Consider the following 27,953-nt stretch of genomic DNA (forward strand, 5'->3'; position numbering starts at 1 on the left):
CAATTTCATCTAAACTTGTCTTTATAACATGATCGCGAGGATATGGGGGAAGAACTAAGTAAATCTTGCCAACCTCTGACTATTGGGCCTTGGGAGAACTTCCCCAAAAGTCGAATAGCTGTGCCTGATCAAAGCGGCTTGGGTCAGTGACAACTGGGGGTCGCTGTTCTGTCCCGCGGTACCGATGAGGAATTAAAGCGTCAGACGGGCTGAAGAGCCCGCCGGGACAAGGTGAGTCGCTAGTCTCTCCCCCGGTCTCCCAAAGCCTGAACTCCCTCCTGCAGGACCCCGACCCCCGCCTTCCCTCCCTCCAGCCCCTGGGCGACCTCCCCGCGGGGCCCGAACCCGCGCAGCCCGGCTCCCCGGGACGGGGCGGCGCGCTGCGCTCGCTCACCTTTGTGGCAGTGGGACAGGAAGTAGGCGCGGGCTCTCAGGTTCTCCCGGTCGAAGCGGTCTATGGAGATGGTTGGATACTCGGCCATCTGCCCCTCGAAGCAGCTCATTGCGTCCGCCAACCCGGCCGGACTGGTCGCCTGCCTGCCTAGAGAGCAACGGAAGCCACAGCCGCCGCCGGCCGCGCCGCCACTTCCGGGAAGCTGCCGCCGCCTCACCATTGGCCGGCCGGGCGCAGCCACGTCCAATCAGAGCAGCCCCGCGGCCCGGGGGGTCGGGGTGGGGGCAGCGCCAAGGAGCTTCCTGTCAGTTCCCGCAGCCCGCGACCTGCGGGGGTGAAACCAACTAACTGGGCTGCCCTGCGCTCAGAGCTGGGAGGCCGGGTGGAGGAATCTAGGGTGCAGCGCGAGGAGTGAGGCTCCTACCGGATACCTTGACACAACACGGTGTCACTCTGGTGAAGAGTTACCCGTGTCTGTGCAGGAACGAGAACGCCAAGGGAGACAACACCCAGAACCGGAGGCTCCACCCAGGGATGCGGAGCTTGGCTTTGAAATCGGATGCATTCCACTTCCTTCTTGTCCGCTGCGATCCTGCAAGCCTTCATTTGCTTCTCTTCTTCTTTCTTGTCCCTTCCCAATGTCTACCTTATAGGATAATCGTCAGGATTGTGTGAGAAAACGGTATCAGGCTTGTGGCAGATTCGAAAACTCTTAGTCCCTGCTTCCATTTATACGTAATCTACAAGCGGAGTGAATCCACGATCCCTGATGATCACAGCTCAGATGCATGATCTTAGGGTAGATAAGTAAAGATCCCAAGGAGAGCTGAGCTGCTAGCCTCCCCTACCTCCACCCCTTTTGACCTTTTACTTTTTTCTCTTTTTTTTTTAGCTTTTTTTTTCTTTTGGGAGTTAGAAAGATGTATAAAAGAAAAAAATGGTAGGGTAATGGGCGAAAGGTCTGGAATTTTTTCACCACCAAAGCAACTTTATGAAAAGGTTTGCTAAAGTATTAACATTCACCGAATAGTCACAATGGCATTACCCGCACCCCTTAGCAGCAAGTCTCCTTAGACACCACAGTATTATTAATCACAACTCCAATACTTGAGGTCCTACTTTGTGCACAGCACCGAACAAGCCCTGCCGTGATGACAGAGACGACTAAGTTGCGCCTACGAGTCATTTTCAATCTATTTGGAGACAACAACTTTGCAGAACGTGGTAAATAAATGCTTCCACAGAGACACAAGGTAATGTAGGAATAAATCCACTAACAATGCGTTCTAGCCAGGGAAAACAAGAATCAGAATGCCACCCTCAGAGAATATCGGCGTGTTCCCTGCAGCCAGGGCAGACAGTTCTATTCAAATACAGATACTGGTGAAATGCTAAGGAGGAGGAAGAAAGGAAGAGGAGGAAGCGGAGGGTAGAAGAGGGGGGAGGTGTGGACACATTGTCACGAATCTGAGTAAAACACCCTGCTAGTGTACATCGCCAACACCTTTGATTTGGTATAAGATGGTTTGTCATAGGATAAAAGAAGGCTGTCTCTGTGACTAGGCTGTCTATACCTAAAACCAAATCTTGCACTGAGCCTGGTATTTGCAGAATCCAGTGTGTCTACCTCTGACAATGAAGCTCCTGGCCACACAGGTCAAGATAAGGCTCATATTCTTACTTATTTGTCCCCGTGTTTATTCCCTCCTCTAAACAATGGATACAGGACAAGAGAATAAAGGCAAACAGAGAGTCAGGATTAAAAGATAGGGTATAAAATAGTAAAGATGGGTAAGCATAGCCCAGACACATGTAATATTGGCTCTTGTAGAGGAAGATTCAGTCACTTCCTAGACTTCGGCATCCTCACAATACAAATGAAATGGACTTTCGGAAGAAGCCCAATTACCTGGATACTAAGTCCCAGGAGAAATGCCTCTTGTGGTTGGTCGTAAAGAAAAGAGTGACACGTGATTAGTCATCGCTATGTCCTTCCCCAGCTGGGAATTTCTATCCTTCTGCAATCTCAGAGCTCTTTGGGCTTCCAAGTCCTCAATTTATTCTGTCCCAGAAGGACAGAAAACTGCTATTAAGTTTAAGTTAAATACCTAAAAACTACTTATTGAGGTAGATTCAAGTGTTTGTTAGGAAATCAGTACAGAATATCTTTTTCTTAATTTTATGTACTTATAAATCGTTGTCCATAGTGTGGATGAAGAATGTCACTTGCCATATCAGTCAGCAGAGGATGTTTCAGCCATCAAGAAATCAGCCACTGCAGCTACCCACCCCCCCACCCACAACAATGCACCCTGAGGGGATTCAGGATGGAGAAAAAGAGGATACCAGCCTCAGATAGTTAAGGTGCAGATCAAAGGAATGATTTCAGTGAGCCCAGACTCTCGCATCCTCGCATACATACAAAAGCACTCAAGTCATTAACTTGAGATGTCTGGTTTTTCTCTAATTAGCAGTCATTTTGTGACGTTTGACTCCCTGCTTTGTTGTTGTTGTTTTGTTTTTTGCAGAAACTCCTCTATATCCTAGCTCCTCCCTCACCTCTTTGAAACAGACCCTGAGAGCGATCTGAGAGGCTGTATCCCAGGCTTAAGTCCTCAGTCTGCCAGATAAAACGTAAGTGTCGGGCTTCCCTGGTGGCGCAGTGGTTGAGAGTCCGCCTGCCGATGCAGGGGACACGGGTTCGTGCCCCGGTCCGGGAGGATCCCACGTGCCACGGAGCGGCTGGGCCCATGAGCCATGGCCGCTGAGCCTGCGCGTCTGGAGCCTGTGCTCCACAACGGGAGAGGCCACAACAGTGAGAGGCCTGCATACCGCAAAAAAAAAAAAAACACGTAGGTGTCAACCTTTAGGTTGTGCTTTCTTTTTTTCAGTTGACAATATAAATAACTTGCATTATAAATTTACTGTATCCTATGCTATTCTTTTAGAAAAAATATAGGCCCTGGTTAGCGCTGCATCTGAGCCACTACTATTTACGTGACCTTGGTTAAGGTAACCTCTCCATAACTCAGCTTTCTCATCTCAAAATGGTGGGCACAATGAAGTCCATACAACGTCCTGGAAAATTGTAAGAGCTCAATAAATATTAGCTATTATTATTTATTCGGGGTATTTACTACTATATGATCGCACTGATATGTGGACTCTAAAGAAATTGCACTCATAGAAACAAAGAACAGATTGGTGGTTGCCAGAGGTGGGGGAGGGGTGGGAGAGATGACTGAAGGTGGTCAGAAGGTACACACTTCCAGTTACAAGATGAAAAAATCACAGGAATGTAATATACAGCATAGCAACTATAGTTGACAATACAGTACTGTATACTTGAGAGTTGCTGAGGAAGAGGGTATTAAAAGTTCTCATCACAAGAAAAGGAAAACTGTATGTGAGGTGATGGATGTTAGCTACAATTGTGGTGATCATGTTGGTGTAATGTATACATGATTCAAGACATTATGTTATACACGTTAAACTTACACAGTTATATGTCAATTATATCACAATAAAATTGGGAGGAAAAGAGAATGAGCTGTTAATACAACAAAACAAATGAATGAGTCTCAAAATAATTATGCTGAGCAAAAGAAACCAGACAAAAGAAGAGTACATACTGTATGATGCCATTTAAATAAAAATATAGGAAATGTAAACTGATCTAAAGTGACAGAAAGCAAATCAGCAGTCGCCTGGGTACACAAGCAAACAAGTTCATTAACTTGATTGTGGTTTTATAGGTGTATACATATGCCAAAATGTATCAAATTATATGCTGCTAAATACTGTTATGTATTGCATTTCAATTATAGCTCGATAGATTTGAAAAAAATTAGAGAGTGTATAGGCGAATGTGAACAAAGTAAACAAGATTGGCAAGGATATTCCTTCTCTATAGGAGCTGACTGATTAAGAAGACACTACCCAGCTTCCCTGGTGGTCCAGTGGTTAAGACTCCATGCTTCCAATATAGGGGGCACAGGTTCGATCTCTGGTCAGGGAACTTGGGTCCCACATGTCATGTGGCATGGCCGCAAAAAAAAAAAGAAATACACTATCCAGCTAATTCACATAATAGAAGGTGTTTTTTTGTGGGGGGGTTTGTTGTTTTGTTTCAGTCACAATATATGTTATTTTGCATTAGTTACATGTTTTTCTCCAGCACTTTTACCTCTTCTTCTCACTTCCTACCCCCAACCCTCTGGTTGATTAAAAAGTGTTATTATTCAACTAGGAAAAAAAAAGTTTGTAAAGGCTACCCAAGGCCCCAGAAAATAGTAAGTGCTCAATAAATGGTAGGTATTACTATTTACTGGGTGTTTACTAAGTGCCAGTCACTGTGCTTGAAACTGGATGTACATAAAGGAATCAGCCATGGTCTACCAAGAGCTTACAGACTGGCAGAAGTAGAAACTCGTGGAAACAAATAAACACAAGAGCTCTTACACAAGTGTGTTAATGGATGTGTGTCAGGGTGTACTGTGGAGACCAAGGAAAGAGCTTGTTTCTGCAAAGGAGAAAAAGGCCATCAGAAAAATTTAGCAGAGAAGAAAAATTTGAGTTCAGCTTCCAGGGACAAGAACAGCTGAAGTCCCTGGAATGAGCTTTCATTCCATCTGGGCTCTGCAAATATCAATAGTTCCTCTTAACCAAAGTAGCGGACTCAAAAGGGATGAAATAATAGGGCCTTAACAGGGGAAGTCAAGGCTAAACCAGCTAAGAAAGGACCAGACTGATGAGACTGGCCCCGACGGCAGAGTAGAAAGACCCTGAGCTCACCTTCTCTCACAGACACACCAAAATCACAACTATTTGCATAACAACCTCAATGAAAAAGACTGGAAGCTACCAGAAAAGATCTTTTACAACTATAGACATAAAGAGGGAACCACAACAAGACAAGTAGGAGGGGCAGGTCGTGATACAGTCAAGTCCCATACCCCTCGGTGGGCGACCCACAAACGAGAGAATAATTACAATTGCAGAGATTCTCCCAAAGGGTAGAGAGACCCCAGCCCCCTGTCAGGGTCCCAGAGCATTTGGCTTTGTGGGCCAGCTGGACTTACTCTCAGGAGTGCCAGAGGACTGGGGGAAATAGAGACTTCAATCTTCAAAGGCACCCACAAAATCTCATGCACACTGGGACCCAGGGCAGAAGCTGAAATGTTGGGTTTTTTTTTATTGGCCGTGTTGCACGGCTTGTGGGATTTGAGTCCCCCAACCAGGGATCGAACCTGGGCACTTGGCAGTGAGAGCGCAGAGTCCTAACCACTAGACCACCAGGGAATTCCCAGAAGCTGTAATTTAATAGGAGCCTGGGTCAAACCTACCTGCTGATCTTGGACGGTCTCCCAGAGAGGCAGGAGGTAACTGCAGCTCATCCTGGGGACACAGACACTCGGAGCCATGTTTAGGAGCTTGCTCTACCTTGTAGACAGTGGCACTGGCAAGCACCGGTACGGAACCCTTTCTCTAGCGTATGAGTCCCAGGACCCAGCCCTGCCCTGTCCCCACAGCCTACAGGGGCAAGTGCGGGGATGCCTTAGGCCAAGCAACTAACTGCATGGGCCCACGGCCCTACCTACCAGCAGACAGGCTGCCTTACTACCTCTACCTCCTGAGCCCCCAGCCGCTACTGGACACAGCTCTGCCTACCAGAGGGCCCAGGACACAGCTCCACCCACCAGTGGGTGGGCACTGGCCCCATAATCCCCTGGGCCTGGCTCCAGTCTCCAGCGAGCCTGCTGTAGCCTCTAGACCAGCCTCACCCACCGGGGAGGAGACAGCAGTCACGAGAAAACCACAGCTCCACAGCCTGTGGACCCAGCCTGCCTACCAGGAGATCGGACCCTGCACTGGGACCAGCTGAGCCCTGGCCCTGCCCACTAGCAGGCCAATAAAAGCTTCAAGATGCCCCAGACCCTGCATCCAGCTGTGTCAGGAACCAGCCCCACCCACCAGCCATCTGACACCAGCTCTGAGACCCCCCCACCCCAACCCCAGGCCATGCAACCAGACTGCAGGAGCCAACTCTGCCTGCCAGTAGACTGGCATTAGCTCCAGGACCTGGCTTCAGCCACCAGTGGGTAGCAACAGCCCCAAAGTCTTCTGGACCCGGACTCCTCCTACCAGTGTCAGCACGAGCCCCAGGACCACCCCTACACACAGGGTTCTGCAGTCAGCCACCTCATGATCTGGTCCTACCAACCAGTGGCTGGCAGCCTCCATACAAGGCAGGCCCTGGCAACAAACCAGACCAGGGGCCAACCAAGCCTACCAGCCTGCCTACATAGTCAGCCTGCCACAACAGAAGGACCCAACAGCCCTCATAAGAGGGAACCTATAGCTTGGGTGACAAGAGGGGAGTGTGCTGATGGGATGCACAGGATATCTCCTACAAAAGGCCAGTTCTCTAAGGTCAGGAAACAACCAATCTACCAGACACATAAAAATAAAAACGGTAACCTAGGCAAAATGAGGTGACAGAGGAACATGTTCCAAATGAAGGAACAAGATAAAATCCCAGAAGAAGAACTAAGTGAAGTGGAGATAGGCAATCTACCCAAGAAAGAGTTCCGGTTAGTCATAGGTAAGATGGTCAAAAAACATGGGAGAAGAATGGATGCACAGAGTGAGAAGTTAGAAGTTTTTAACAAAGAGTTATAAACTGTAAAGAACAACCAGAAATTAAGAATATAATAATTGAAATGAAAAAATGCACTAGAAGGCATCCACAATACAAGGAACAAATCAGCAACCTGGAAGACAGAGTAGTGAAAATCACTGATGCTGAACAGAAAAAAATAATGAAAAGAAATGAGGACAGTTTAAGAGACCTCTGGGAAAACATAAAGCACACTAATATTCACATTATAGGGGTCCCAGAAGGAGAAGAAAGAGATAAAGGGGCTGAGAACATACTTGAAGATGTAGCAGCTGAAAACTTCCCTAACCTGGGAAAGGAAACCGATATCCAAGTCCAGGAAGCACAGAGAGACCCATACAGGATTTACCCAAAGAGGAACACAACAGACACATTGTAATTAAAATGGCAAAAGTTAAACATAAAGAGAGAATATTAAAAGCAGCAAGGGAAAATAACAAGTAATGTACAAGAGAACTCTGATAAGGCTATCAGATGACATTTCAGCAGATATTCTGCAGGCCAGAAGGAGTGGCACAATATGTTTAAAGTGATGAAAGGGGAAAATCTGCAACCAAGAATACTCTACAGCAAGGCTCTCATTCAGATTTGATGGAGAGATCAAAATCTTTACAGACAAGCAAAAGCTAAGAGTTTACCACCACCAAGCCAGCTTTACAAGAAATGTTAAAGGAACTTCTCTAAGTGAAAAAGAATAGGCCACATCTGGAAATCTGAAAATTATAAAAGGAAAAAGCTCATCAGTAAAGGCAAACATACAGTAAAGGTAGTGAATCATCCACACACAAAGACAGTAGGAAAGTTAAAAGATAACATAAGTAAAATCATCTATATCCACAATATGCAGTTAAGGGATACACAAAACAGTTAGAAATTAAATATGATATCAAAAATAGTAATTGTGAGGGGAGGAGAGTACAAACGCAGAGTTGTTTAAGGTGCATTTGAAATTAAGAGATCAGCAACTTAAAACAATCACACACACACATTTATTTATTTATTTATTAAAAAACCTCATGGTAACCACAAACCAAAAATCTATAATAGATACACATAAAAAAGGAAAAAGGAATCCAAATATAACACTAAAGATAATCATCAAATCACAAGAGAACAAAAAAAGAAGGAAAAAAAGACCTACAAAAACAACTCCCAAACAATTAACAAAATGGCAATAAGAACATATATATATCAATAATTATCTTTAATGTAAATGGACTAAATGCTCCAATCAAAAGACATAGAGTGACTGATTGGATACAAAAACAAGACTCGTATATATGCTGCCTGTAAGAGAGTCCCTTCAGACCTAAAGACACACACAGATTGAAAGTGAGGGGATAGAAAAAGATATTCTATCCAAATGGAAATCAAAAGAAAGCCGGAGTAGCAATACTTATATCAGACAAAATAAATTTAAAATAAAGGCTATTACAAGAGACAAGGAAGGATAATACATAATGATCAATGGGTCTATCCAAGAAGAAATTATAACAATTGTAAGTACATAGGCACACAATGTTGGAGCACCTAAATACATAAAGCAAATATTAACAGATATAAAGGGAGAAAAGACAGTAACACAATAATAATAGGGGACTTTAACACCCCAGTTAAATCAATAGACAGATCATCCAGACAGAAAATCAATAAGGAAACACTGGCCTTAAATGATGCACTAGACCAGATGGACTTAATTGATTTTTATAGGGCATTCCATCCAAAAGTAATAGAATACACATTCTTTTCAAGTGCATATGGAACATTTTCCAGGATAGATCACAAGCTAGGCCACAAAACAAGTGTCAGTACATTTAAGAAAATTGAAATCATATCAAGCATCTTTTCTTACCACTATGCTATGAGTTTAGAAATCAACTACAAGAAAAAAAAAACACAAGCACTTGGAGGCTAAACAATATGCTACTAAGCAACCAAAGGATCACTGAAGAAATCAAAGATGAAATCAAAAAATACCTGGAGACAAATGAAAACAAAAACACAATGATCCAAAATCTATGGAATGAAGCAAAAGCAGTTCTAAGAGGGAAGTTTACAGCGATACAAGCTTACCTCAGGAAATAAGAAAAATCTCAAATAAACAACCTATCCTTATACCTAAAAGAACTAGAAAAAGAAGAACAAACAAAACCCAAAGTTAGTAGAAGGAAAGAAATTATAAACATCAGAGGAGAAATAAATGAAATAGAGACTAAAAAAAATAGAAAAGATCAATGATCTGATTCTTTGAAAAGGTAAGCAAAATTGATGTCTTTAGCCAGACTCATCAAAAAAAAAAAAAAAGGCGTGAGGGCCCAAATCAATAAAATCAGAAATGAAAAATAAGAAGTTACAACCGATACCACAAAAATACCAAGGGTTGTAGGAGACTACTACAATCAACTATATGCCAATAGTACAGACAACCTAGAAGAAATGGACAAATTCCTAGAAATGCACAATCTTCCAAGACTGAACCAGGAAGAAATAGAAAATAGGAACAGACCAATTGCCAGTAATGAAACTGAATCAGTAATAATAAAAAGGAAACTCCCCAAAAATCCAGGGCCAGATGGCTTCACATGTGAATTCTACCAAACATTTACAAAAGAGTTAACACCTAACCTTCTCAACCTATTCCAAAAAAAATTGCAGAGGGAGGAATGCTTCCAAACTTATTTTACAAGGCCAGCATTGCCCTGATGCCAAAACTAAAGATATCACACACCAAAAAATTATAGACCAGTATCACTGAAGAGCACAGATGCAAAAATCCTCAACAAAATATTAACAAACTGAATCCAACATTACATTAAAAGGATCATATAGCATGATCAAGTGGGATTTATCCCAGGGATGCAAATATTTTTCAATATCTACAAATCAATGTGATATACCACATTAACAAATGGAAGAATAAAAATCATATAATTGTCTCAATAAAAAGCTTTTGACAAAATTCAACATCCATGTATGATAAAAACCCTCCAGAAAGTGGGCATAGAGGGAACATGCCTCAACATAATAAAGGCCATATATAACGAGCCCACAGCTAACATCAAACTCAATGGTGAAAAGCTGAAAGCATTTCCTCTAAGATCAGGGAGAAGACAAGGTTGCCCACGCTTGCCACTGTTATTCAACATAGTATTGGGAGTCCTAGCCACAACAGTCAGATAAGAAAAAGAAATAAAAGGAATCCAAATTGGAAAGAAGAAGTAAAACTGTTGCTGTTTACAGATGACATGATACTATACATAGAAAACCCTAAAGATGGCACTAGAAAACTACTAGAGCTCATCAATGAATTTGGTAAAGTTCCAGGACATAAAATTAATAAACAGAAATCAGTTGCATTTCTGTACACTAACAATGAGCTACTGGACAGAGAAATTAAGGAAACAATCCCATTTACAATCACATCAAAAAGAATAAAATACTTAGGAATAAACTTACTGAAGGAGGTAAAAAACCTGTACTTGGAAAACTATAAGACAGTGATGAAAGAAACTGAAGATGACACAAACAGATGGAAAGATATACCGTGTTCATGGACTGGAAGAATTAATAGTGTTAAAATGACCATGCTACCCAAGGCAATCTACAGATTCAAAGCAATCCCTATCAAAATATCAAGGGCATTTTTCACAGAACTATAACAAATAGTTTTAAAATTTGTATGGAAACACAAAAGACCCTGATAGCCAAAACAATCTTGAGAAAGAACAAAGCTGGAGGAATCACACTCCCTGACTTCAGACTGGACAACAAAACTACAGTAATCAGAACAGTATGATACTGGCACAAGAACAGACACATAGATCAGTGGAACAGGACAGAGAGCCCAGAAATAAACCACACACTTATGGTTAATTAATCTACAACAAAGGAGGCAAGGGTATACAATGGAGAAAAGACAGTCTCTTCAATGGTGGTGTTGGGAAAACTGGACAGCTACGCATGTAAAAAATGAAATTAGAACACTTCTAACATCATATACAAAAATAACTCAAAATAGATTAAAGACCTAAATGTAAGACCAGAAACCATAAGACTCCTAGAAAAAAACATAGGCGTAACACTCTGACATAAATTGTCACAATGTGGGACCTCCCTGATGGCGCAGTGGTTAAGAATCCGCCTGCCAATGCAGGGGACACGGGTTCGAGCCCTGGTCCGGGAAGATCCCACCCACATGCCGCGGAGCAGCTAAGTCCGTGCACCACAACTACTGAGCCTGTGCTCTAGAGCCCGCGACCCACAACTACTGAGCCCACACGCCACAACTACTGAGCCCACACGCCACAACTACTGAAGCCCTTACACCTAGAGCCTGTGCTCTGCAACAAGAGAAGCCACTGCAATGAGAAGCCCGCGCACCACAACGAAGAGCAGCCCCTGCTCGCCGCAACAAGAGAAAGCCCGCGCACAGCAACTTAGACCCAATGCAACCAAATAAATAAATAAATGATAAATTAAAAAAAAGATTGTCACAATGTTTTTGGAGGTCTCCTAAAGCAAAGGAAATAAAAGCAAAATAAACAGATGGGACCTAATTAAGCTTAAAAACTTTTGCGCAGCTAGGAAACCGTCAACAAGCCCAAAAGATAACCTACTAGGGCTTCCCTGGTGGCGCAGTGGTTGAGGGTCCGCCTGCCGATGCAGGGGATGCGGGTTCGTGCCCCGGTCTGGGGGGATCCCACATGCCGCGGAGCGGCTGGGCCCGTGGGCCATGGCTGCTGAGCCTGCGCGTCCGGAGCCTGTGCTCCACAACGGGAGAGGCCACAGCAGTGAGAGGCCCGCATACCGCAAAAAAAAAAAAAAAAAAAAAAAAAGATAACCTACTAAATGGGAGAAAATATTTGCAAGTAATACGACCTATAAGGGGTTAATATACAAAATATTTAAACAGCTCATACAACTCAACAGCAAAAAACCAAACAAACCAATTTAAAAATGGGCAGAAGACCTGAACAGACATTTTTCCAAAGAAGACATACAGATGGCCAACAGGGACACGCAAAGATGCTCAACATCATTAATCAACAGAGAACTGCAAATTAGTACCACAATGAGATATCACCCTACACCAGAATGACTATCATCAAAAAGAACACAAATAGGGCTTCCCTGGTGGCGCAGTGGTTGAAAGTCCGCCTGCCGATGCAGGAGACATGGGTTCGTGTCCCGGTCCGGGAAGATCCCGCATGCCGCAGAGCGGCTGGGCCCGTGAGCCATGGCCGCTGAGCCTGCGCGTCCGGAGCCTGTGCTCTGCAACAGGAGAGGCCACAACAGTGAGAGGCCTGCGTACCGCAAAACAAACAAACAAAAAACACACAAATAAATATTGGTGAAGATGTGGAGAAAAGAGATCCCTTGTACACTGTTGGGGGGCATGTAAATTGGTGTAGCCACTGTGGAAAACAGTATGAAATTTTCTCAAAAAACTAAAAATAGAACTCTCACATGACCCAGCACTTCCACTCCTGGGTATATATCCAAAAAAAAAGAAAAACCCACTAATTCGAAAAGATACATGCACTCCAAGGTTCATAGCAGCATTATTTACAATTGCCAAGATATGGAATCAACCTAAGTGTCCATCAGCAGATGAATGGGTAAAGAAGACGAGATAGATAGATATATATAAAATGAACTATTGCTCAGCCATAAAAAAAAGAATGAAATTTTGTCATGTGCACTAACATGGATGGACTTGGAGGGCATTATGCTAAGTGAAATAAGGTAGATAGAGAAAGACAAATACTGTATGATATCACTTGTTTGTAGAATCTAAAAAATTTGTTAAAACTAGTGAATATAACAAAAAAGCAACAGACTCACAGATATAGAGAACAAACTAGTGGTTACCAGTAGGGAGAGGGAAGCAGGCAGGGGCAAGATAGGGGTAGGGGATTAAGAGGTACAAACTACTATGTATAAAATAAACAATCTACAAGGATATATTGTACAACACAGAGACTATAGCCAAGATTTTATAATAACCATAAGTGGAGTATAACACTTAAATATTGTGAATCACTATGTTGTACTCCTGAAACTTATATAATCTTGTACATCAACTGCACCTCAGTAAGAAAATTATTTTAAGGAAAGGACCAGATCAAGAAGATCTTGTACACCAAGCCAAGGAGTTGAAACTCTAACTTGAGTGACAGTGGCAAGCCAGGGTGGTTTGTTTGTTTGTTTGTTTTCTTTTTTTTTGTTTTTTGTGTTTTTTTTTTGTGGTACACGGGCCTCTCACTGTTGTGGCTGTTGTGGCCTCTCCCATTGAGGAGCACAGGCTCCGGACGCGCAGGATCAGCGGCCATGGCTCACGGGCCCAGCCGCTCTGCCGCATGTGGGATCTTCCCGGACTGGGGCACGAACCCGTGTCCCCTGCATCGGCAGGCAGACTCTCAACCACTGCGCCACCAGGGAAGCCCAAGCCAGGGTGGTTTGAAACAAGGCAGTGACAGGTGAGATTAGAGCAGTATTTCTCAAAATATGACACCTGGAAGAACATCACCAGTAGTATTTGGAAACGGGTTAGAAATGAAAATTCTCTACCCCAGCCCAGACCTACTGAATCAGAAACTCTGGGGATGGGCCCAACAGTCTTCTGGAGTTTTTTTTGTTTGTTTTGTTTGTTTGGCCATGCCACTTGGCATGTGGGGTTTTAGTTCCCTGACCATGGATGGAACCCGCACCCCCTGCACTGGAAGCGTGGAGTCTTAACCACTGGCCCACCAGGGAAGTCCCATGGCAGTCTGTTTTAACACACCTTCCCTCCAGGGGATTCTGATAGATGCTAAAGTTTGAGAACCACTGGATTCAAGTTTAGAAAAACCACTCAGTCTGGGGCTGGGTGTCTGGGTAGGAAGCTACTGCAACCCTCCAGGAAATGTGATAGTGAGAATTCATTTTTTCATTTAACAAATACTTGTTGAGCATCTACTATGTGCTAGACACTGTTCTAGACACTAAAGATTCAGCAGTGAGCAAAGCCCATGTGGTAATGGAGCACACGTTCTAGTGGAAATAATAATATCTATTGACATCATTTATACAGTTCCAGATGCTGTCCTAAATACATTTAGGTGTATATTTATTTCTTCATCCTCACAACAACCCCATCAGTTAGGTACAGTTTTTGTCTTCATTTTATAGTTAAGGAAACTTAGTTTAAGTAGTAGAACCCAGATTCAAATCCAAGGTCATGCCCTAGATGCCAGTGTCCTAGGCACCATGCTGTACTACTTCCACAGCATCATAGTGGCAGTGGTAGTTCAATATAGTTATTCAGAATATATTGTTTTAGTACCTACTGAGTGCTAAGCACTGTTCTAGGAATTTAGTTAACAAGATCTCTCTCTTGATGGAAACTGCAGTCTAGTGAAAGCTAAATAATAAAATTAAGAAACAAGCAATATAAAAAAGCATTATGCTAGGAAAAGGAAAAAAAGAAACAAGCAATATAAATAGTATATTAGAAGGTGATAAGTCTTGTGGAGAAAAGAAACACGAACATAGTAAGACAGATAGAGAATGTGATGGGAAGAGAGAGCTACAGGGATTAGGATGGGCAAGTTGAGATATCAACAAAGACTTAAAAACAAGGAAGTTAGCCAAGGGAATAAATGGAGGAAGACCATTCCAGGCAGAGGAAGCAGCTACATCTAAATCCTTAATGTGGGAGCAGGGTGAGGGACAGCCAGGCCAGTGTGGCTGGAGCAGAGTGATCCCGGGCTACAGAGCAAGGGAGGAGGGATTGCATGCAAATCTTGGAGGGCTTTGTTGGTTTTTACTCTGTAAAACGGGAAGCCATTGCAGGATTGGGAGAAGAGAAATGACATAATCTTGTTTAGGTTTTAACAAGATCGAACTTATTGTTTTGTTGAGAATAGACTGCAGGGGACAAGAGAAGCCTGTTGGGAACTATTACAATAACCAGAGGGGGAAAAGTGATGGTGACTTGCGCTGGCTGGGATCAGTAGAGCCAACAGGTTTTGCTTATGGAGGGCCAGAGAAAGTGGACTCTAGGGACCACCTACCGAAAGGGGGAGACCGTGGAAGGGGCAGGTTTGAGGGTGGGTGCTTGGAGGGCGGTTGTTTTGGACAACCAGATAGACGTTGAATACACGTTGGTTATACAAGTCTAGAATTTGGAGAGAGATCTGGGCTAAGGAAATAAATATGGGAGTTGTAAGTAAATAGGCAGTCTTTTAAATGATTAATAATATAGGTAATGTTGGGAAAAGATAAAGCTATAGGTGTCATTTATCATAGGTTTACTAATTGTCAGGCACTGTGCTCGACCCAGTGGATTGGCTCATTTAATTCCAACAAAATAAGAAGAGGTGGGACAGATAGGAGGTATCTACCATCAGGGACCAGAAGCACCAATGGTCTCTATTCTCTGATTGGCTTTTTTAGGGAATTCCGTCTGTGATTGATGCAGCGGCAAGCACTCCTCTCTCCACCTCGAAGTGGGGTTGAGAAGTTGCAAGGCTCCACCCTGCGATCGACTTTCACTCTCCAAACTGGGCCCCGCCCACGCGCTTGAGCACAAAGGCCCGTTCGCAGGGGGCGGGGCCTGAGCGAGCACAAAGGGGCCTGAATGAGTTGAGCGCTCGAGCTGCGCTGGACGTTGCCAGGCGAAGTGAGTGTCGCCGAGGCCACTACAGTTGGCCTCTCGCTGGCCCAGCCCAGCCCACGGGTCCCGAGTGGAGAACACGAGCACCGCCGGGCTCGCTGGCGAGCTCCCAGGCGGGGCGCCCCGGCCTCTCAAGGATGGCCGAGCGAGGGTTACCCGGGCGAGCAGGACCCACGGGTGAGTGGGCGCGTCGCTGCGGGGCCGGGCCCTGCCCGCCCCGCCCCTGTGCCTGCCAGGCCACGCCCCGAAGCCCAGGCTCCGCCCCTTCTGCCCCGCTGCTCCTTCTGGGTACCTGAGATATGTCCGCCTCGCTCCTCTTTTTTCTAGTTTCCTCTTTTTTAGGAAGGGTCTTTAACTTCGAGTCTCCGTAGTTTCCGCGCCCCCTTTGTCTTTAGGGGTCTCGATTCTGGGGGCTCCTTTCTGAGTTCCTCCTGCAGGTCAGTGATTTGATCCCCAGGGTTTAGGATACTTTCTCCATCTCAGCCTTCTCTAGGCAGATTTTACCTTACAGACATGATTGTTGATTTCTGGAAGATAAAAAAAAAAGTTTGAGGGACCAGAGAAGCCCCATCGGTCAGCTCGCGGGGTCCCCGAAAGGAGGGGCTTTCTGCTGTGCAGATGCACACTGGACCATGGACCACCAAGGCCTGTTATGGAAACCAATTCTGTTGTTCAGCTGAACCCCCAAAAACTTTGGGAAGGGAAGTGTAAGAATTGTAGAGATAATCTAGTGAGACCTCTTCTCAGTTCAGGAAGCAGAGGCCCGCGAGAGTGAACTGACTTGGCCCAGGTTACATGCTAGTTAAAGGGCCCCTCCGCCGTATTCTGCTGTGTCTAGGAATAGAAAAAATAAAATGGGGAAAGAAATGGAAGATTAGCTTTTCTGATAGCCCTTGGGGTTTTAATACGACTACAAAAGTAAACGCACTTTTCAGAGCTAGAAGAAGGTGATGGCTTTTTGCATAGAAGGGAGTTTGAAATTACATCAAAGGCTTCTGTTAGATTAAAACCTCAGATTGTCACGGACTTAATATTGGTGGGATTTTAGGGCTTCCCTGGTGGCGCAGTGGTTGAGAGTCTGCCTGCCGATGCAGGGGACACGAGTTCGTGCCCCGGTCTGGGAAGATCCCACATGCCGCAGAGCGGCTGGGCCCGTGAGCCATGGCCGTTGAGCCTGCGCGTCCAGAGCCTGTGCTCCGCAACGGGGAGAGGCCACAACAGTGAGAGGCCCGCATACCGCAAAAAAAAAAAAAATTAATAATAATAATAAAAATAAAATATTGGTGGGATTTTAAAATACCCACATAAACCCTCATACTGTTTAATAAAATTTGATTTTTGCAAACTAGAGAGTCAGGCATTGCCATTTCCTGTTTTTCCAGACACAGCTTAGTATTACAGAGGTCAAATGTATTTTATATAAATTATTTTTTGCCACAGCTATCATTAAAGAAACCACTAACTTTCACAGTGCTGAAGGCTACCAGCAAAATTAGTGCTGCTGCCAGTGAATTTCTGGGAATCACAGAAATCTTTAAGGAATTTTAAGTTGATCTTTCCTATTTTTAGTTGCATTCTGTATTTGATAACTAGTAAGTGGTAAGAGAGACCAAAAGAATTTACACCATCACCATATAGTAGAGCCACTAGGGTTCCTCTTATGGTGAAAATACACTCATGTTCCCTTTAGATATTTTGGGAAAGCAAGAGTATTGAAATGCCTGATATGTTTGTTTGTTTATTTATTTATTTATTTGGCCACGTGGCATGCGGGATCTTAGTTCCCCTGCGCAGGGATTGAACCCATGCTCCCTGAAGTGGAAGCACAAAGCCCTAACCACTGGACTGCCAGGGAACTCCCAAATGCCTGATATGTTTAGGGGGATGCATATTTCTACTGAGAAAAATGGCGATTTCCCCAGTAGTTAAGCTGAATGCAGCATATTTTTCTGCTCTATTAAATGTTTGAAAATGATGAAAGGTTTCATAGGTAACATTTAGGAAAATACTTTTTGAATGACAATGAGTAAATAAAAGTATTTTATTATATATCAAAAAGCCAAGCCTCAAGCAGAAATGGCTTGGGTGAAACAAAAATTAAGATAGTATCACTGCTCTGAGAAAACTATAAAACCAATGTTAAATACTACAACCACTAAATTCATATAAAAACATGACTCATTTTGAAAGTATTTTTAATACCCTGAATTTGCACCTTTTTTTCTTCCATGTTTCTTAGTGTCATTTTCCTGTGGAATATATATATATGTATATATATATAAAATATATAATTATATATGTTAATGGATCATCAGGCTGTACCACATATGTCCAACTCACTTATTGGTCATAATTAGTATATGTGCAGCAATGAAGCAGTGAACCTCCCATTAAAATGAATGCAGTTGAAGGACAAAGTTTCACTGAAATATGGCTTATGTCTTGTTGTGTCAGGTTTTCCAAATCTTACATAAATTTATACAATAACATAACAATGTACTGCCTTAAATTGCAACATGAGCCTGAAACTAAATTAATAAGTAAGCATCAAAATTTTTTTAAAATCAAATAGTAACAATACCTTAATTTTCTTCATTCTCATCAATATGTGTGTTAGCATGCACATGGGAAAAAATGCAAACAACAATTCTAATGATATATCCACTTAGGTGGTTGCTACCATCATCAGAGTGAGAACTGGGTGACTCAAATGACTTCATTTAAACACGGAGCTAAGTCTGAACAACCGTGGGAATTAGGGTTTCAGAATAGAATGTTAGTGCCATAACATTGAGAATGTTACTTATATAACACAATTCTAGAGGAGGTAGGAGGAAGTATAAGACCAATTTCCTTATTTTTCCTAGAAATGAATCACTCAGTACTTGTGTGTGATTTATACATGGACTTCAAACAAATGACTTAGTCTCCTAACAGTCTTTTTTATTAAGTCTTTTATTATTTATTAAGTCTTTTATTACTTTTATTTACTTAACAGTCTTTTTTATTAACCATTTAGAGAACTTTTACACTATATCATTAATAATATTGAAGAAACATTTCATATTTAATACTGAAGAAACATTTATCTGAAGTTCAGCAATTCCCATCAATTTTATTTCCATTTCCTATTTTCCCTCCTGGTAAATCCAGGTAAAGCTAAATTTATTACACTTGTTAAAGCATTTGTTATAAGATTCCTTTTCATAAAACTTTGTAAGTCTTTCCTTCTAACTCATCATTTGGTTGGGATGATATTCACCTGATGGATATTTCTAACTGTTGTGATGCTTATTTTGCCTTCTCTTTTTGTACTTTAATGTTTTGCTTGACTTCTTTGACATAATAAGCATTTGTAATTATAACTGAAAAAATTCAAAAAATGTGAATTCATTTACAGGATGAAACCTACTTTATTAGGTCTGATTTTAATGTATTTCAGCCAATAGAAACATATTTAAATAGAAGAATGAATTCAAGGAATCATGGTGAAAATTCTGGGCACTTTAATAAATGACTGTAATATATATTAATATATAATAATTATATAATATTAAAATATACATATATTGTATATAATAGGTATTATATAATATATATAATAATAAATGTTAAATGAATGATATATTTTGGTAATAAAATAAGTCAACAAAAAACAAGTGCAAGATTATGTCTTTGAAAAACTGGCTATACAAGTTTGGTGACTAGACAGTTTCGTGAACGAGAGCTGAAAATTTAATTTTAAGGACTACATTGTTTTAAAGTCAGGGATCTCAGTGTCAGGACAGCCACACGGCTGTCACTGACTGTGTCGATAGTCCATTTTCTCACATCAGGACACAGTGGCCTAAGTCAATGGAGTGCAGTGACTGGCATGTTTCCAAACAGTCAAGAAAAGGAAAAGGAAGAAACAATTGCTTCCCAGTAAGAAGAAAAGGAAGAGAGTGAGAAGACTGATCTTACATTCCCTTAACGGACAAAAAGGGAGATAAAGTTTTGAATATGATTAAATGAAATGGTGGTGGGATATTTTGACAATCTCCTGAGCAGTTAAAACCAAGAGTGTGATTTCAGAAATGTATAAACTATTGTCTGAAATACCAGAATTACTGTGCAGCATTTAGGACAGCACTCTAACTCTGAATGCAATTTTATGTATCTTTCAGGGTTGATTTTATTTTATTTCCAAAATAGAACATGAATCCTTCTCACTCTTGGAATTGAATGTTTAAAAATCTAATATATTTAATGGGATTCTTAACTCTCTAATTTTTTTAAATGCTAGTTTTGTCCATTCTTAAAGGGATTTCCCAAACTGTCACTATTATGTTATCTATTAATGTTGTTTTCATATCTTTCAGAAATAACTGGTAATAAGACCTCTGTAGCCATGGCTAGTTCTGACGTGAAACCAAAATCAGTAAGTCATGCCAAAAAGTGGTCAGAAGAGATAGAAAATCTGTACAGATTTCAACACGCAGGATATCGAGATGAAATTGAATATAAACAAGTGAAGCAAGTTTCTATGGTAAGATTTATGCCTCTACAAACCCGAACTCAAAATGAGTTTGTTAGGTGGTGAAAAGCACTAAACAAACAAACAAACAAAACAACCAAACAAAAAAGCCACCACCAACAAAGAACCAGAGAATACTAAAAGGGAATTCTTCTCCAGCCCTCTCGTTTTACTGATGGGGAACTGAGGCCCAGAAGAATGATTTTCAGGCAGACTGGGGCAAGAGGTGGTTCCTCAGCACAGAAAGATTAAGAATTTTCTAGCTTTTACTGACAACTGTGCTGTGAATCTTTTATGGTAGACCATCAAAGCAGAGTCATTTTCTCTCCCTAAGGTAATTCTATTATCAGATATTCAGTTTGCTGTGGAACTATTATTTCTTTCCTGTTTCTTTTTTATTTTAACCACAAATTATAAAGGGGTTAAATTCTTCTTTGGGTGACAAAATCTCCTGACTTTGGTTGTGTATTCCAGACTTTCTTGAGAGATTAGAGGCATGGTTTTGCTTTTCAAAGACTATACCAAAATCTAGATACGGCCCCAGTTTATAATGTGATTTTTAAAAATTCATTTATTCTACTGAATACTAGGAGGCTGAGTTTGGAAGGATATTATAGAATATGACATAGTATTCATAAATGTATTTTAATTTTTAGAGCTGAGGTTGCAACAAAGTGTTTATTATTAACTTGTTTTTTATTTTTGTTTTATGGTGTTTTTCTTAATTATTAACTCACCATTGTTCAGAGACTAATTCTTAGATGGGTTTTTCAGATCCCCATATTCTTTTTCTTCCTTCATTCTACTCTTTGATCTCTACCTAACACGTCCTAAAAAAGTAGATAGGAAAAAAGATGGAGGCAATACAGAGCTAAAATGTAATAGACTCTTTCATTTAATGGATGTTAATTCAATAGAGATTATTAAGGGTGGTAAGGAATGAAATTAAACATACTGATCAAATGAGGATTGGATGGATGACTATGACTTTCACATATCCATTTCTTCATATCTACTAGCATTTTACTCTTTGGTCCCCATTACCAAAAGGGAGTTTTCATTACTCTATCATCTGTGGCTTCTAAATAGTTGTAAAACACAAGCATCAGCATTTTAATGCAGTTCAAAAATAAGCTTCATACACTTGCATTAAGACTGGGATACAGGCTTCCCTGGTGGCGCAGTGGTTGAGAGTCCGCCTGCCGATGCAGGGGACATGGGTTCGTGCCCTGGTCTGGGAAGATCCCACATGCCGCGGAGCGGCTGGGCCCATGAGTCATGGCCGCTGAGCCTGCGCGTCCGGAGCCTGTGCTCCACAACGGGAGAGGCCACAGCAGTGAGAGGCCCGCGTACCACAAAAAAAAAAAAAAAAAAAGATCTGAAAGGTGTGTAAGACCCAGGATCATATAGGCAAGGTGATCATACAGGCGGTGATGCACCCTACACCACCACCCCAGAAACTGTTGTGATTAAGATCAGTTAAGAGATAAGAGACCGAGATAAGATCAGATTTAAGGGAACACAAAGAACACCCTTAAAGGGGAAGTCTCAAAAAGCACCTGAGGGTTGTGTATGTGTGTGTGTGTGTAAAAATCCAATCCACTGTATGACTTGACAGTTGTAGAGAGGTTTTGCATTTCACTTCAGTGTATATTTATTGGGTACCTGCCATGTGCAAATTTCTGTGCCAGAACGCTATGCCAATAAAATGGACAACCTGGAAGAAATGGACAAATTCTTAGAAATTCTTAGAAATGCACAACCTGCCAAGACTGAATCAGGAAGAAATAGAAAATATGAACAGACCAATCACAAGCACTGAAATTGAAACTGTGATAAAAAAATCTTCCAACAAACAAAAGCCCAGGACCAGATGGCTTCACAGGCGAATTCTATCAAACATTTAGAGAAGAGCTAACACCTATCCTTCTCAAACTCTTCCAAAATATAGCAGAGGGAGGAGCACTCCCAAACTCATTCTACGAGGCCACCATCACCCTGATACCAAAACCAGACAAGGATGTCACAAAGAAAGAAAACTACAGGCCAATATCACTGATGAACACAGATGCAAAAATCCTCAACAAAATACTAGCAAACAGAATCCAACAGCACATTAAAAGGATCATATACCATGATCCAGTGGGGTTTATTCCAGGAATGCAAGGATTCTTCAATATACGCAAATCACTCAACATGATACACCATATTAACAAACTGAAGGAGAAAAACCATATGATCTTCTCAATAGATGCAGAGAAAGCTTTCGACAAAATTCAACACCAATTTACGATAAAAACCCTGCAGAAAGTAGGCATAGAGGGAACTTTCCTCAACATAATAAAGGTCATATATAACAAACCCACAGGCAACATCGTCCTCGATGGTGAAAAACTGAAACCATTTCCACTAAGATCAGGAAAAAGACAAGGTTGCCCAGTCTTACCACTATTATTCAACATAGTTTTGGAAGTTTTAGCCACAGCAATCAGAGAAGAAAAGGAAATAAAAGGGATCCAAACCGGAAAAGAAGAAGTAAAGCTGTCACTGTTTGCAGATGACATGATACTATACATAGAGAATCCTAAAGATGCTACCAGAAAACTACTAGAGCTAATCAATGAATTTGGTAAAGTAGCAGGATACAAAATTAATGCACAGAAATCTCTGGCATTCCTATAACTAATGATGAAAAATCTGAAAGTGAAATTAAGAAAACACTCCCATTTACCACTGCAACAAAAAGAATAAAATATTTAGGAATAAACCTACCTAAGGAGACAAGAGACCTGTATGCAGAAAATTATAAGACACTGATGAAAGAAATCAAAAATGATACAAATAGATGGAGAGATATACCATATTCTTGGATTGGAAGAATCAACATTGTCAAAATGACTCTACTACCCAAAGCAATCTACAGATTGAATGCAATCCCTATCAAACTACCACTGGCATTTTTCACAGAACTAGAACAAAAAATTTCACAATTTGTATGGAAACACAAAAGACCCTGAATAGCCAAAGCAATCTTGAGAAAGAAAAACGGAGCTGGAGGAATCAGGCTCCCTGACTTCAGACTATACTACAAAGCTACAGAAATCAAGATAGTATGGTACTGGCACAAAAACAGAAATACAGATCAATGGAACAGGATAGAAAGCCCAGAGATAAACCCACGCACATATGGTCACCTTATCTTTGATAAAGGAGGCAGGAATGTACAGTGGAGAAAGGACAGCCTCTTCAATAAGTGGTTCTGGGAAAACTGGACAGGTACATGTAAAAGTATGAGATTAGAACACTCCCTAACACCATACACAAAAATAAGCTCAAAATGGATTAAAGACTTAAATGTAAGGCCAGAAACTATCAAACTCTTAGAGGAAAATGTAGGCAGAACACTCTATGACATAAATCACAGCAAGATCCTTTTGGACCCACCTCCTAGAGAAATGGAAATAAAAACAAAAATAAACAAATGGGACCTAGTGAAACTTAAAAGCTTTTGCACAGCAAAGGAAACCATAAACAATACGAAAAGACAATGCTCAGAATGGGAGAAAATATTTGCAAATGAAGCAACTGACAAAGGATTAATCTCCAAAATTTACAAGCAGCTCATGCAGCTCAATATCAAAAAAACAAACAACCCAATCCAAAAATGGGCAGAAGACCTAAATAGACATTTCTCCAAAGAAGATATACAGACTGCCAACAAACACACGAAAGAATGCTCAACATCATTGATCATTAGAGAAATGCAAATCAAAACTACAATGAGGTATCATCTCACACCAGTCAGAATGGCCATCATCAAAAAATCTAGAAACAATAAATGCTGGAGAGGGTGTGGAAAAAAGGGAACCCTCTTGCACTGCTGGTGGGAATGTGAATTGGTACAGCCACTATGGAGAACAGTATGGAGGTTCCTCAAAAAAACTACAAATAGAACTACCATATGACCCAGCAATCCCACTACTGGGCATATACCCTGAGATAACCATAATTCAAAAAGAGTCATGTACCAAAATGTTCATTGCAGCTCTATTTACAATTGCCAGGAGATGGAAGCAACCTAAGTGTCCATCATCGGATGAATGGATAAAGAAGATGTGGCATATATATGCAATGGAATATTACTCAGCCATAAAAAGAAACGAAATTGAGTTATTTGTAGTGAGGTGGATGGACCTAGAGTCTGTCATACAGAGTGAAGTAAGTCAGAAAGAAAAAGACAAATACCGTATGCTAACATATATATATGGAATCTAAGAAAAAAAAAAAGGTCATGAAGAACCTAGAGGTAAGACGGGAATAAAGACACAGATCTACTAGAACATGGACTTGAGGATATGGGGAGGGGGAAGGGTAAGCTGTGACAAAGTGAGAGAGTGGCATGGACATATATACACTACCAAACGTAAAATAAATAGCTAGTGAGAAGCAGCCGCATAGCACAGGGAGATAGCTTGGTGCTTTGTGACCACCTAGAGGGGTGGGATAGGGAGGGTGGGAGGGAGGGAGATGCAAGAGGGAAGAGATATGGGAATAGATGTATATGTATAACTGATTCACTTTGTTATAAAGCAGAAACTGACACAGGTGCTTTAAACAGATAAATATAAAAGCAAGTGCCTGACCTCAAGAAATTTAGAGTACGGGATTTGGAATCAGTCTGCCCAGGCTTTGCATCCTGGCTCTCCTCCTTGGCTGGGGAACCCTGAACAAGGTTCATAACCCTTACTGAGCTCAAGTGTAAAATGGTGACGCCAGTGCCTGCTTCAGAAAACTGTCTCAGGAATTAAATGAAATCATGTGTTGCAAGCGCCTCGCATTGTAGTGCTCAGTAGTAGTTTGTTGAGTGAATGAATGGTGTTCAGTGAATGATAGCTTTTATTATTCCTGTATCTTGGAGTGGAAGATTAAGAGTGACGAACAATAAAAACTTACGCAAGTGAAAATATATGCCCCCCCAAATTAAAGGAAGATACAATTTTCCTCGTTCAGGGACAATCTTCCAAAAGGGCTTCATGCCCCAAGAGGCATTTGCAGTGAGCCTTAAAGGATGGACAGGAGGGTAACTGAAGGCTTGCCTTGATTGGCAGTGGTCTGAAGGGTTTGGGCAGTGTTCTTGTGCTTACCTAACGCACACGTCCTTATGGACACTATTAGTGCTTACTGATCTCCTACCCAAGGACAGCTGACTTGAGGACCATATCAGCCCCCTCCACCATTCTCTAAGGAATGAAGGTTTCCTAGGTTGAATGGGAGTGATGGGTAGAAAGCCAAGAAGAAAAAATGACGAAACAGCAAAGGGTTATAGAAAGAAAAAAATCCTAGAGGTTGATCCTAGAGGCAGAACGAGTCCATCTGTTTGGAGGCCCCCCCTGATTTCCTAGGGTGGGGCAGCTGGAAGCAGGACCTCAGTCCTTGTCTTCTTTGCAGAAAGAATTCAGCAAAGTGACAGAGATTGTGAAGCCCATAAAGTGTTTACTGGGAGTAAAGTACGTGTTGAAGAACACACAGGCAGACTCAGAGTTGTGTGCAATACGGGTGGCTGAGATCGCTTATATGGGGGCAGTCTTCTGGGTTACCTCTGGCCAATCGTCCTGTTCGTGCCCACATTTGGCCTGACTCAGGGTCCTTCCTGGTGGGTGCACACGCACCTCTCAGCCAAGATGGATTCCAGCGCAAAGGTTTCTGGGAGGTTGGCAGGACATATTATGGGCTGGTGGCTCCTCTCTCCTTTGGCCCCTCCCGAGACTGAGGACCTTCTCTGCGCATGTGTCCAGCTGGAAAATCCCCTTTGCCACAAGAATGAGAAAAATGTGGTCACGTTGTCTTCCACCCAATCAGGGCTCTGCTCCTGCTGGCCTCTCATCTCGAGGTGTCAGCAGGAGGCTGGTTGCAGCTGCTCAGCCTGGGCCCATCTGTCTCCTGCCTCAATCCCACATAAAGTGCTGTGGGTATTCTGAAGAAGCAGCAGTGTACTCTTTCTTCACTGAATAAGGTGGTGGGGGGACCCTACTAAATGAGAGAGCCTGCTCTTGGCTCCAAGAGGAAGACAGCAGTAACGGTATCTTGAGAACTTCTGCCTTTCTCCGCTGAGGGTAATGGAAGCAACAAACAGCAGACTTGACCGAAGCGATGGAAAGCATTGCTTTTCTCTATGACGTACGTGTCAGAGAGCCTGCCAAGGTTTACCAGATAGGCTGCTACCCGTTTTTGCTAACTCCTAAATCAACGAGACCACAGAAGAAAGCGAAAATATGCTGTTAGAAAATAAAGGATGTGTGTTCTTTTGTATTCGTGGCATTTTTGTGCTCTAGTTTGGAAGCTGTGACTTATAAGTGGGGGATTGGAGAATGAGTAGCTGCCTGTAGAGATGATGTTGAAGAACAGGACTTGGTTTTTATGCCAGGAACACAAAATCAAAATACTAGGGTTTTGACAGCGGTGGAGTACATGTCACACAATCCAGAAGCAACATACCTAACCACAGCGAAAATGCATTGACCTGAGCAAGAAGGTATAACACGAATTCAGAGAGGAAGGGGAGAAAAATGTCCAAACTAGATCAAGCCAAACGATCAAGTAAGCAAACCAACGTGGTGAACGAGAAAGACTAGTGGGGAGAAGGTAAGAAGACATTGCTAAGGACTATGTTCATGACCTCAAATTTCTATGAAAAACTGAGCTTTAAGGTGTGAACTTGAAACATGGACATGAGGAAATACACGTGTATTTCTCTAGATATAGAGATTTTCTAGATGTAGAGATTTAGATATCTCTAGTCTAACTGCTTCCTTTAGTCACCCCTGTGGCCTGGGCTTAGCCCTAATTTCCTCCTTGGGTATTATTTTTAGAAGTTAGTAAGTAATAATGCTTAAAACAGTTTGTAAACATAAGAAGGATAAAGTTTAGATTATTTTGAATGTTTTACCTTGGCTGCAGAGTAGAAATTTAAATCTAGAAATTGGGATCTAGGGAGAAGCACTGAATTAGTTGTCCTGCAGTATAAGGTTGCAACTTACGTGTGTTGTGTTGTGTGTGTGTGTGTGTGTAAGATATCACTAAGAGCTCAAATATTTTTAAATTTAATTTTGTACTTTAATTGTTTGATGTGACTTGTGTTTTTAACTGTTTGATAGTGAAATATTATATAAAAAGAACATCAGCATTATAATATTTCTATTCTGGTTTTCAATATACAGGTAGATCGTTGGCCAGAGACAGGATATGTGAAGAAACTTCAGAGACGGGACAATACTTTCTATTACTACAACAGACAGAGGGAATGTGATGACAAGGAAGTCCACAAAGTGAAAATTTATGCTTACTAGCCTTACTTCTTGGTATTACCTGCCATTATCTTTTTAAAAATAAACTGTTTGATTCTACATCATGTAAGTGTCATTTTATAAAAGACTCCAAAATGCAGACTTCAATGGAATGTTTTAAGACACCAAAGCCATGAAACTTGGTCTCTAGTAATCATCCTGTTTTGTTCTAAAATATAACTGCAGGGCTTCCCTGGTGGTGCAGTGGTTGAGAGTCCGCCTGCCGATGCAGGGGACATGGGTTCGTGCCCCGGTCCCGGAAGATCCCACATGCCGCAGAGCGGCTGGGCCCGTGAGCCATGGCCGCTGGGCTTGCGCTTCCGGAGCCTGTGCTCCGCAACGGGAGAGGCCGCGGCAGGGAGAGG

The 27,953-nt window shown here is 41.9% G+C and overlaps 2 protein-coding genes across 6 annotated transcripts in view; one reads left to right on the forward strand and one right to left on the reverse strand.

Moving 5' to 3' along the window:
- The window catches only part of DCLRE1C (DNA cross-link repair 1C), a 51,610-nt gene extending 51,030 nt beyond the window's left edge, over positions 1-580 (reverse strand). The window contains exon 1 of one of the 2 annotated variants that reach the window (XM_060097765.1): positions 395-580. In XM_060097765.1, coding sequence (XP_059953748.1) covers positions 395-503 — 109 coding nt within the window. In that variant the 5' untranslated portion in view covers positions 504-580. The remainder of the gene's footprint in view (positions 1-394) is intronic. The other variant, XM_060097767.1, reaches the window with a different exon arrangement.
- MEIG1 (meiosis/spermiogenesis associated 1) lies at positions 195-27,648 on the forward strand. 4 transcript variants are annotated; one of them, XM_060097774.1, is made up of 4 exons: positions 195-231; positions 2,923-3,028; positions 20,091-20,257; positions 27,463-27,648. In XM_060097774.1, the coding sequence occupies exons 3-4, from the start codon at positions 20,120-20,122 to the stop codon at positions 27,589-27,591; spliced, it is 267 nt and encodes an 88-aa protein (XP_059953757.1). In that variant the 5' UTR covers positions 195-231; positions 2,923-3,028; positions 20,091-20,119; the 3' UTR covers positions 27,592-27,648. The 4 variants fall into 4 exon arrangements, with proteins under 4 accessions (XP_059953757.1, XP_059953758.1, XP_059953756.1 ...); XM_060097775.1 differs by lacking the exon at positions 195-231 and adding an exon at positions 1,627-1,647; XM_060097773.1 differs by lacking the exons at positions 195-231; positions 2,923-3,028 and adding an exon at positions 15,691-15,906.
- Positions 27,649-27,953: the final 305 nt, after the last annotated feature.

Source organism: Mesoplodon densirostris, chromosome 4 (genome assembly GCF_025265405.1).
Source record: "Mesoplodon densirostris isolate mMesDen1 chromosome 4, mMesDen1 primary haplotype, whole genome shotgun sequence".
Taxonomy (NCBI): domain Eukaryota; kingdom Metazoa; phylum Chordata; class Mammalia; order Artiodactyla; family Ziphiidae; genus Mesoplodon; species Mesoplodon densirostris.